Source organism: Artemia sp. Qi Xiang Cuo, chromosome 13 (assembly GCF_049724085.1).
Source record: "Artemia sp. Qi Xiang Cuo chromosome 13, ASM4972408v1, whole genome shotgun sequence".
In the NCBI taxonomy this organism is placed as follows: domain Eukaryota; kingdom Metazoa; phylum Arthropoda; class Branchiopoda; order Anostraca; family Artemiidae; genus Artemia; species Artemia sp. Qi Xiang Cuo.
In genome coordinates, this window is record NC_142806.1 from 10033343 (window position 1) to 10045549 (window position 12207).

Genomic DNA, 12207 nt, shown 5'->3' on the forward strand with positions numbered 1-12207 from the left:
TACACACGTCTTTGGTTTCTCATTAGCAAGATACGCTGGTACAATGTCACCCCGACCTTTGGGATGAGATTGGACCATAAACAATTAAAAAAAAAAGATAGGAAAAAAAATCAAAAATTTTTTTTTTCATTACTTCATGTTTTCTAGAGACTTAGTTGCACCTTTTCTGAAAGTTTTAGCTGTTTCTGTCCAAAATTAGAGAATTTGTGAGCTAAAAACCCCAGAAAGTGGTACAAAGTCTACTCAGTTTACGGTACACATTTGTTTTCTTGTATTACTTTTTAGTTATTTTTAAAGCATATGATTGATTATAGCTTTTTATTTTGAAACAGGTCTTTCTTCATTTGGTTAACTGGTAGTTCTTTTTCTATCTTTAGATCAGCAAAAAGAAAAGTTAAGGGTTACATTAAATGTTTATCTTCTTTGTAATTTGTCATCTTTGTAAAAAGAATTTTATTCTAATAACCAAAAAAGTAAAAATTGCATTTTTTTTTCTTTTTAAAAAACAGTTATTTAGTGAAAAGGTAATTAATTGTACCTGCAAATAATCATGCTTGCTGCAGTAACCTATTCCAGAGGGTATTTCCAGCAGTTAAGCCCCATAAGCCATGAAAAATCTTAGTTGCCCACTTGTCTGCAAGTCCTGTGGACATACTAAGTTTTTGAATCATATTTTGGGTCTCAAATACCCTTCAAATGGTACACAGAACTGATAGACTAGGCTATCTTAGTTACTCTTAATGCATTTTTAGTCTGCCTCAGTTCTACCCTAGGATGTTAGGCTATCATGAAAAAGTGAAAATAATCATTTTTATACAACTCTGAAAAAGTTGTGTCAGCTTTGCCTCTTACAGAGACTATTTGTCTTGGCTTTACTTGGCTCTTGGCTCACTTTGTCATTGATCTTGATCACTTTGACCAAGTTTTTCACTACCAAACATTACCTTTGACCAATTCACTACCTGTACTACCCACAACCTAGTAGGGAACAAACCACAAATCATAACAATCAAAAATTAATAAATGCTTTTTTAAAGAAAACTGGGAAGTTAGAAAAAAAAATGCCATTTTTGCTGGTTCATGAATGGCAATCATCTAAATCAGTTTTAATAGTAAAATGTTATTTGAAAACAAATTTAGAGGAAATTCAAACAGTAGCCTGAAACCCTCTAAACATGTAATTGGATTAAAACAAAAAAGACACCATAGGAATTGCAATGGCTGAAAACTCACAGACCCCTGGATTGAACAACAAGCAATATCACTTTTTTACATGGGTAGCATTGATGTGGGCTCTTTTGTATCTTTTTTCTTTTTCTTCTTCACTACTTCTGGGGTACTGGAACTCCAAAGAGGGCTCTTTAAGGGGTCATTGGAAAGGAAATTGCTATATCTAGGGTTTTTTGTAACTATTAAAACATTATATTTAAAATAAAATCAATTTGACAAAAAAAATTGCATCTTCATATATAAGAAAATGAATGACATCATAATTGCTGGTTACAACCATAAATGATATTATAGTGGCACTATATGATGACACTTGTTGCAAATGGGGGTTTTATCCACTATTTCCAGCCAAAGTTAAAGGCCTTTTCCCTGTGATATATCATTTCACATAGTAATGTATCATATAGGGTTGTATCATAGTAATGGCTCATGGTCCATAGTGACCCAAAATTAAAAATGCGTTAAAAAAAACTGGCAAGGGAGAACAAAATTGTCATTTCTAGCTGATTCATGAATATTAATTATTATCTAAATCAGTATGAATAGTAAAATGTTATTTTGAGAACAAATTTAAGGGTTTTCTGAAAAACAGCCTGAAACTTCTAAAAATGGTGTTGGGTTGAAACAATTATCTATAAGAGAGGTTTCCATAATTTTTCTCCCTTGTTCGGCAAGACCAAGTATTATGCTCTCGCCTAAAAAATTAAATTATTATGCTTGAATATGTATATTAGAATCTTGAATGGGATTGGCTTCAGATTGACACAGGGATGGATCGAAGGACTAAGGCCAGGGTTAGGGGGGCTGAGATCTCATGATTTAAACGGCTCCTAGGTCACATTATACGAATCGTGAAAATGTATTATAATTAACATTCTATAACTTATACTTATGTATGTAGACAAAGAAGAAGCTAAAATGGAGTACATCATGCGTAACTAAGGACAGCTATGTTTATAGTTGCCTGTTCTTCAAAGTGGACCATCACTAGAGACTCTTGTTTAAGTCAATGGTATTGTTGAGGTTTTTTCATTAGCCAACAATAAAAGGAATTTAGTCAAAAATCAATCGCGATAGTTCTCAGTAAATTCTTAACAAACTTGAGCTTGCTAAATGTTCTTTCGGCAGCAACAAATCCAACAGGTGCTGTTGCAGCCAATTTTCAAATGTGACTTGGTTGCTTAAGCTGATTTTGCCGGCAATTTCGTTCACCTAGGATTTCTCTTAAGCAAGTATCACTTCGGCAAAACTGAAACTGAACTTCAAGATTTACTTGAAAAGCACTAGACTATGGCGGTCTTTCTTGGTTTGGAAAACCCGTTGTTACTAGCTCAATATCTGCTATTGAAAATCTATTTTTTAAAAGGAGGCCAAAGTTCGGATCAAAATGGCTGATAATTGACAAGGCAAGCTCTGAGATTAACTCCCAATATTTTAGTCAACCTTTCAAGCAGGATTCTAAAATGTTGTCTATACAACTGTAACCTTGAGATCTCGTCTTGACTCTGAGCTTGGCTGTCAAAACGAGACGGTCTAAGTTGCCAATGATGATGTCTGACAAAATCTGCCTCTGGATCGACTTCTCTCATTCTGGTAAACACTTTTGCATTGTCAATGAATTTTTTTAATTTCATCGTCCTATATTCTTTCGAAAATTTTCTTCATAGCTTCAATTATCTCGATTGCGTCGATGAGGTTGATTTCTTCTTCAAGTTTTTCTGTTGCTATCCTGATCTTGTACATGATTGACCAGACATAGCACTTGCATAGTCATAAGACTGCAAAGCTAGTTTAACCAGAGGAATTCCTTTCCTTGACGATTTTCCTATTTTACTTTCTGCCATACCCTGTCCGATTTCGTCATTAGCCTCGCTAACATCTAATAATCTCTTTCTAGGTTTCCTTTCCGTGCTGGTATTGCGGATTATGTCGACAAAGTTATCATAATGTGAAGCATCGGGTACCTATCACAGAATAATATAATGAATACAAAACTTCGTCTAAAATCTTTGTGGGTAAATAGGTAGATTACTATGGTCTGTATCGGGTATAAAGCGCTGCCACTTATGTCGCTAGAGGTTAAACAATTTGAACAAAGTTTCAGTTTTGTTCTTCAGTTATCCTTAGGCCAATACCCAGTGTCGCTAGGGTCCCTGCAGAGTCAGACAAAAATTTAACAATTATCTGTTTGTCTCTCTACCTTTTGCTTGCTGTAAAACCATAGTTCGAGTGCTTTTATCACATAAGGAATCCCTATGACTGCTGTTATTGATAAAGTAAAAAAAAAAAAAAAATAGAATAAAACAACTTTTTGTGACTCGGTGGAGAATTGTCTTGCCAGTTTTCCTTGTTTTGACTTTTATTTGCTCTTCATTTTGTGCCATTGACGCAGGCCGACTTCCACCAAAACTTTTTCGAATTGGTTGCTCCTGAGATAACTAGAGAAAAGGAAACACAGGAAGCAGAAGGGAGCATTATTCTCAATATTTTTTTTTAAGAGCTGGTAATCCTCATACCATCCCGGATGAAAACGCCAGAGTTTTATTTTTTATATTGAAGGATGAACTGGGAATGCACTCAGCTTTTGTTGATTAAGACCACGTGAAACAAGGTACTTCCTTTGGTTTTCGCTACAGATTGGCTTCCTTATTCCTGGACCCTTGTGAAATATACTTTCAAAATTGTCACTGCAACTTTTGAGAACAACTCCATTAATTCTTGAAATATTAAGAAGTTCTTCAGTGAAATCGACTGTTAACTCTTTACATAGCTCAAACACAGAAGATGATGTAGATTGTGTTTCCACCAAAATATCTCTTGCATTCAATGTAAAATTTTCCCAGGCAGTCTTTGCAATTTCATTGGAACCAGCAACTAATGCTTAAATGTGTTTAAGCTTAGTAAAACATGTAAGAAATACCTTGCTAGGTCTTTGATCAGAATTGTCTTGTCCTATTTTTGACTCCTCTTAATCTGTGTTGATCGATAGCCTGACATAAAAATTACCATAAATAGACGGAGGCACACATTTGGAATCATTTCTTATCTAATTTCTGTTCGTTAGAAGTTTTACTGTTACTCATTACTTTCGTCCCAGACAAAATTTACCTCCCGACTTAATGAGCTATCCCAGGATCTTCAAATGTACTCCTGTCCCAAGGAAAAAATTCTGGGTACATAGCCAAGTCTTGCTTGTCCTTCTCAAGCGTAGTATGTATCTCAACGTCATATTCTAGTCGAGTTTTCTCACTATCCTTTATGCACTTGCTTTGAAAGGGTTCCGTGGGGCTCCTTTTCTTTGAATTCTAATTAATTTTTCCATTGTTTTAAAAATTACTTGCCTTCTTTTCCACTCGTAGTCAAAGTTTGACCGAAAAATTCATGCGCGTAATCTTTTCTGTTGCTTTTAGTTTGTTCAAATTATCTTGTCAGGCTTCAGTTTTATTTTCCCAAACTACTGAGCCATCAGACGGAAATAAATCAAATGTGAGCGTAAACAGATTGTTAAGGCCAGTTACTATTGCTTCGCTACCAGACCCGTTCCCTTTAACCCTGGCGTAATTAACACGACTCTGTTTAATTCCAAGATTGTTTAGCTTCAGTCGTAGCTAATGGTAAAATCAACGATTTCTCTACTGAGAAATCCGAAAATCCCAAAGTCTTCTCAGGAGAAGGAAAATACAACTTAGACTGTCCCTGACTGAATTGAGCACCTGTCAAGAGGATGATGCCAAAATAGACGATTTAAAAGCCTTCACATAAAGAAGGAGCTAAATCCGAACGACCAGACAAAAACAAATCATGCGCGAGCGTAAGTAGGTTTTTAAGGCATGAGTAGCTATCAGTCTGGTCGCTTTAAACCTAATTTAATTAAAAAGACTGTTGAAAACGACAATTAGTTATTTCTTTACCAAGAAGTTTGGAAATGCAAAAGTGTTTTCAGGAGAAGGAAATACAACTTAGATTGTCTCAGAATTGAGTACTTGGGAGCTTAATGAGGTCAAAACAAACGACTTACACGACTTCTCAAAACCATGGGGGGGGGGGGGTAAAAATAAACAACTTACACGGCTTCAAAAAAACTAGGGAGTGATTTCACAAAAACCAGTAGGCTGTCTGTGCAATATTCCATGAACAGCTAACGGTATTACGTCAGAACGTTTGGAGCATGATGTTTGGGAGGTGAACTAAATCAAATGCCTCTGTAAGCATTTGTAAAAGGGTAATTGTTATCCAGGTAAGTGCACTAATTTTTTTCAGGTGATAGTGAGGAAGATAGTTAGCTAAATCAAAGAGATTACATGCATCCAGATTGTTAAAAGGGCATATATGGAATTTCTCAGAAATGGCTAAGGGTATTAAGTTAAATCTTTATGGGTATGTTGAAGAGGCTGATGAATTAAATAAATAATAATAATAAAAAAAAACACTATGGGCATACAAGTTGTCAAAAAGCCATCAGAATATCTCAGTAATGACTAAGTGTATTTTCAGATTGATAATGTTTTTCTCTTTTTTGTCGTTGATTTTACGAAAAATAAAACGCCTAGCTCAAGGTTGTTCATCAAATAGTTTGTGGTAATGAACTGTAAGTAAGGAGAAAATCAGGCCAATAGATTTAAGGTTGCTACTCCAAGTCTTATTATTGTGAATGTTTTGTTTCTTTTTGTTTGGCATGCACGGTGTTGGTGCTAACTGTCTTAGTACAGGTGAAAACTGCATGGGCGTAGGCAGCATCTTGTGTAGAGTTGGGCAACCGCTTCTGTGATGGAGGGGAGAGGGGTCTTACTAACACTTCCCGAGGTCCTTTGAATATAGGTCCTTAGAAACTAGTCATTCTATATTTCGTTAAAACTTGGCCTTTAACATTTTCCATGCTCTACTTTTCCTGCAATAGTATAGTATAAGAGACCCACTATCCTACTTACAATTTCCAGAAAACATAAACACCACAAAAGCGATTTGACACAAATCACATTATGGTTAGATAACAGCTTCTTCTAAGAATTCAATTCAAAAGTTTACAGATGGGCAAAATTAAATATCAAAATTGATATAGGGGAGACCAACCCACGTTTCGCCAAAGCAAACAGTTTCAATATAAAAACCTATGGGGCTTCTGGTGGATTATAAAAGCTCTGACAGATGGCAGTGTATGTTATTAAAATGTCTGACCTTAATTAATACTTTTACCAAAAATATCAGATTGGATCAGGATTTATGGTGATTAACTCTGTAATTTTGTTCAATTTTGTCTGAAAGCCTACGCCAAATTACGAATACAAGAAAACCCGCAGTGTAAACTCACATTGTATTCTCTTATTATTTGCCTGTTTTTTGCAGCTTCCGGGAAGTGTCATCTTCACCAGTTTGCTGTTAGTATTTTTTTTATCCTGCGGGATAGCGAACTCCTATGTTCGGCCACAATACCCAGGGTAAATTTGGCATGCTGTACCAAGGTGTCCAAAAGTGGGCTATGCTTGTAAAAGCTGTGTAAACAGCATATTGAAAGGTTGAAGGCAAGCTTAAAACCCAAAACTGTGTTAATTCAGGCGTTGTTTAATCCTGTCAGAACAGTAGGTGAACTGAAGTTCTATTTTTCTTTTTAAATTTCATTCAAGATAAAATGCTTAAAAGTAAAACAGATGAGAAAAGAAAGGGAGGTGGCTGTGATCCAGAAGAAAATGAAACAGTAGTTTTTTCTGTCTTATTCTACAAGAAGTCGGTTGGATTTTCTGGAAGTGCAATGGGTGTCCCTAGAGGAACGCTGCAAGACTACATAAAAAAGTTGAGAAGCTGAATATCCCTCTAAAAAGTCTGGACCTGAGTGTCTTTACACCCTGTTACAACACATGATAAATATTTACAGAGGAACAAGAAAAAGACTAAAAACTTACTTGAAAATGATATCTGATATGCTTTCGACTGTATTCCCCTAGAAGCGTGTAAATTTGCATACACTTATGCCATTATTAAGAATATAAAAGTACCGGATAACGGAACTGCAAAGGCAGTGGAGGCAGTGGAGGAATTACAGGTAAAGATTGGTACAGTGTTTTTATGGATTGCCTTAAAACTCTTATCAGTAAGAATGCCAGAAGGTACAAGCTTATGATGGACAACTGCTTCCAACCATCACTGTGTTGGAGCTTTCTTTAATAACCTGGAGCGAAGCCTATATAAACACATGTTCAGACAACAAGACATTTTAAATTTTGACGAATCAGGTCTGAAAACATCCACAAGCCTGGTAAAATCATTGCACAGCGAGGCCAGAAGTAATTAGGGAAGGTCACATCAGCAGAAAGAGGTCAGCTGACCACGATTTGTGCTGGAGTTAATGCATTGGGAACACAGTCCCTCCTCTACTTATTTCCCCCAAAAAACAGTGTCCGGAAATTTTACTCAGGGGAGCTTTACCAGGATTCATCACGATCAGCTCAGAAAACACTTCTGGCTGGAGGACTGCCTCTCATTCTTTGCTTTACTTGCAGCATTTTATCAATCAAGTCAAACCCTCTAAACAGTCATCTGTACCTCTGAAATTAGAACACTAGATCAGCCGATACACCATTGAATTGCTTGATCTAGCTAAAAAATAATAGTGTTGTCCTTTTAACTGTCCTTCCCCAGACTACTCACAAACTACAACCTTTAGCAATGATAGCCATGGTGCGCCTTAAGGATTATCAAAAAGTAGCAACTGAAGAACTTAAGGTCCACTTTAGGAACGAGACTAGAGCAAGAAACTATGCGCTAACTGACGAGATGGATAGTGTCTTAAAGACAGAAGTTGAAAAAAAAAACTGCCACCACTGACAGGTAGAAAACCAAAATTAGCGGAACGGCTTTCTTTTGGTGTTGATTAGTCAATGAATAATTTGAAATTAATGCTCTTTAGTTCATTTTTAAACCTTAATGAAATTCATTTTACAGTTTTTTTATACTGACCATATTCTTTCTTAATTTTATTGCCGAAAAACAAGCTTTAATGTTCCCCTGGTCACTTTCCTTTTTCTTTTGTCCGGTGGCCAAACGTAAGCCAGAGACGGCCGAACCAGTGCCGGGTGGTCCAGGTTTGGCACTCTTGACCACTTGGATAGAGAGGCATCCAGGTGGAAAAACGGCGGAGTATTTCTAATTGTCTTTTTCAAGGATGGTATTGAATGAGTTACTTTTGCTTTGGCATGCTCAGCAACTTTTTATCGCTTGAATCAATTCATGGAGAATTAAATAAGTCAAAATCAGCTGATCGTGGGCCAGTCTCCTATCTATATATCAGACCGAAAATCAATACTGAAGATTGAACGTAAATGTTGATATCACAAACGATATTTGGAAATTTCTGTTTATTTCCAGCTTTTTTAACCATCTACCAGGTAACATCCAACACAAAATTCCAACATACGACAAGTTCTCGTTAATATCTAGCGTCAATTTGAAGTTCTTGGGGGGGAGCAGCTGCCCTCCCCCGCCCCCCCTTCCCTACGCCCATGGAAAACTGTATGTTCATTTTTCTCTAAACTTATAGCAAGTCTATCGACTATCTGAATATTCTTATTTTTATAAATATTTACATTGTTAATATTGTTAATAATATTTACTAACGTTCTTATTTAAATTAGCTAACAGGCTTATTGAATAAGCTAATCTTAATTTAAATAAGATTATAAATAAGTTAATACAAATTTTGATTTTGCTTAGTCTATAAAAATAATAAAAATAAGAATTTGAATAAATTGAAGATTAATTTAACAAGCTAACAGGCCTGTTCAAATCTTTGTGCAAGTGTGTCGCTCTTCAACTTGTTCAAAGTTCAATTCCAATTATTTTATTTTACTCTACTTAACGTAAAGTGATATTTTTGTGTATACTGGACCCCTTAAAGCATTTTTCACCAAAGGAAAAGGGGAAAATAGCTGCAAAAACATGCATACTAACGCACTCTCGATTGGATACCCCTCTCCCCTTTCTGTGTATTAATGAATAAGTTTATCTGATGAAATTCAAATTACCTGCTTAATAAAACCGCTTATGAGGTGAAAGGAAAACTTGTTTTACTTCTTCTATGGATGCATTTGCCTCTTCCGTCTCTATGTTACAGCCTTGTAGTTTTGGGGATGTGAATTTCGATTTTTATTTCTTTTATTTAATAATAGCAATTAAATTGACATCAATAATAACATAATTGACATTACTGAAACATGTGTGATTATATGTTTGAAATTCACGTTCATTCCAATTCTAAAAATTTGTCTGTATTTCTGTGTAATCTTTCTTATTTTTTTTTAAGTTCATTGGGAAACGGATTTTAGAAAGGACAGAGAGAATGCCAAAGGCAAGCTTAAATTTTTCAGGTTAGTCTTTTATCGTTTAATAAAGAGTAAAGGAAATCTATATGTACTGTTTATTCTTCCCTTTTTTTATGTCAATTGATTTTGATTAGAATATAAGAAATAAGAGTAACGACTTTTGCTTAAACCCAATAAACTCTTTTATTTAACCTAATCTTTTAATTAAACAGATTTTAATTAAAATAATCTTTTACTTAAATCTTCTCTCGCTCAGTACCCAAAGGAATATTGTAGATTTCCAAAAGAATCAATATAACATTTATTTTCACATTTTTGATAACAATGTAATGCACTATGTGGCGTAAGGCGGTTACTTTAAGCATTTTTGATTTATAAATCATAATTGTTAATAATTATAATAATAATATACACTATGTACTATACACTATAACACTAATAATACACTAATAATAATATGCACTATACACTAAAATCATAATTATGTTCTAATTTAGTGTCACTCAATAATCGATAGTCTACTTTTTCAAATATAAGATAATTTCTTAAACCACATTGGCCTGACAACATGAAAGAAAACGAGCAAAAATCGTAAACCTGGGATGTGCGTTTCTGAAATTCCTAAGAAGTCTAGTTTGAAGTGTCTGAGTTCGTCTGTCAAAATGTCTGATGATCTCATTAAATCAGAATATATCTTATGAAACTCAGCCCCTCTGTTATCTATTAAATTAAATTAAAAAAACAACAAAAAAAACATACTTCTGCCGGGAGCTGGACGAGATTTAGGCCATAGGGTGAGGTGAGCTTAATTAGGCGAGTGCCATTCAAGGTAGTGGCCTTGTGAAGTCTATTATAGTGATTAACTGGTTACATTATGGCGAAACTAGAATCTAAAAGCTCTTATTATGAATCGTCGATTGACTTCAAATTGGGTAATGGCTTCTGACCCTAAATCCTCTGTACAAAATGCATGCTAGTCATTGATAATCAGCTGCTTTCAGACACTCAATGACAATTCGAAATTTATTGATAATTAGGTTTCAAGTCATTATGGGCAACAGACAGTGAGTAAAGGGTAGCTACAGATCAGTCAGTGAAACGCCACAACAAACCAAATTCTTAAAATCTTCAAGCATCACACATTACATTACGACATTACATAGATACATTACTAGCTAAACTCTTAGAAATGAAATTTATGTAAAATTTTTAACAAAAGCTCATGATTTGGAGTTTGTTCTAAATATATGAAAATCATTAGTTTTAACTAAGCCAACGAGAAGTTATTAGGATGAACCTATCTGTTAAAACAAATTTGTCTAGAAAAGGCTAAGAGATCTGGCTGAGTTTCGCAATATATTTTGGTATTCTTGAGAATCAAGAAAGTGTTTTTAGTGTTTTTGTGCCATTTTACTCTAGAAAACTGCATGTTTAAGTTACAAATCCATTAGATCTAATTTAATGTCTAAATGTTTTTTTTTTCATTTTTTTTGGCTGTTAAGTTTTATTTCTTACTTTTGAAGTGCCATATAATGACTTTTTTTGGTTCTTCATAATTTCTATTACCAGAAGGGATACCTTTGTGAGGGTTTTAATGTTAATTTATTTTCAATTATCTTTAGAGGCTGAAGAAACATTCCCTGATTTTAGTGAAGATATTTCATTACTCAAACATGAAAATGTTCCTTTGGTGGATTCTCCTGACGTATCTGAAGAGCTTTGTCGTAATTTAAAGCCTTCTGAGCATGAATCGAATATTCCTGAGAATGAAAGTGAGTTTTCTAACAACATTTTTCTCTTATTATTCAGTCCAGAACCTATTTGACTTGCCTCGAGCATGTACTATAAAATGGTAAAGATTTCTTATGTCCATTCTAAATTTATATTGCGAAGATACCATGTTGGATATTGTCGTGGAAGAGAAGTGTATTATTTGGGCCCCCAGGGCATCAAAATTAAAACATTTTTTCCGTTCACTCCATCTTAAGTCTATTCATTCATTAAAACGGTAATTTTCTGTGATTATTATTATAGTTGCTATTAAATTATTAAAATAGTTTTGGTCTTATAAATTCTCTCCTGATGTGCCACACTGAATCGTAGAGTGAAAAAATGCGAAAAATTGTCCTTTTTCCACTGAAAGGAGAACAAAGCACTTCACTGCCCATTTTACGTGCATCGCTTTGTGGCAAATTCCACCACAGCGACCAATAATAAGAACCCAAGTCCTAAAATTGGTCTCGATCAGGAACCCTTATCGCAATCTAAATTCACAAAGTGCAAAGATTTTCGAACAGAGGTCTTTATTTCTCAAAGTTCAGGAAAGGTCTGACCTTTTCATGCGAAAAAATTCATTCAAAACGTGAAAATAACAAAAAGGAAAGAAAAATGATAAACCATCACACGATGAGTCAGGTTTTTCAATGACCATTGGGACTGTACAACTTTTTTTTTATTGAACAGATATAGAACAGTGAGCATGTCGAAATTAAGTAAGAACAGTGATATTTTTCAAATCAGAAGATTTCTTTTGATAATTTTTTAATAGTAAACTGAATGGTTAACTTTAACTTTACTGAACAAAAAAAAAAAAAAACAACAATTGACCTTGGATTGTCAGTTTCATATATCAGTTTTGAGTTTTATTTATTTATTGATGGTGATT

General features: G+C 34.6%; 1 protein-coding gene across 3 annotated transcripts in view; it reads left to right on the top strand.

Annotated features, from left to right (window-relative positions):
* Nucleotides 1-12207, top strand: part of LOC148944928 (uncharacterized) — an 87504-nt gene that overhangs the window by 25820 nt on the left and 49477 nt on the right. For all 3 annotated transcript variants that reach the window (XR_016142677.1, XM_089098562.1, XM_089098563.1), the window contains exons 4-5: nt 9524-9587; nt 11165-11314. Coding sequence is in view for 2 of the 3 variants with exons in the window: in XM_089098562.1 (XP_088954688.1) it covers nt 9524-9587; nt 11165-11314 (214 nt within the window). In the remaining variant the exon portion in view is untranslated. The remainder of the gene's footprint in view (nt 1-9523; nt 9588-11164; nt 11315-12207) is intronic.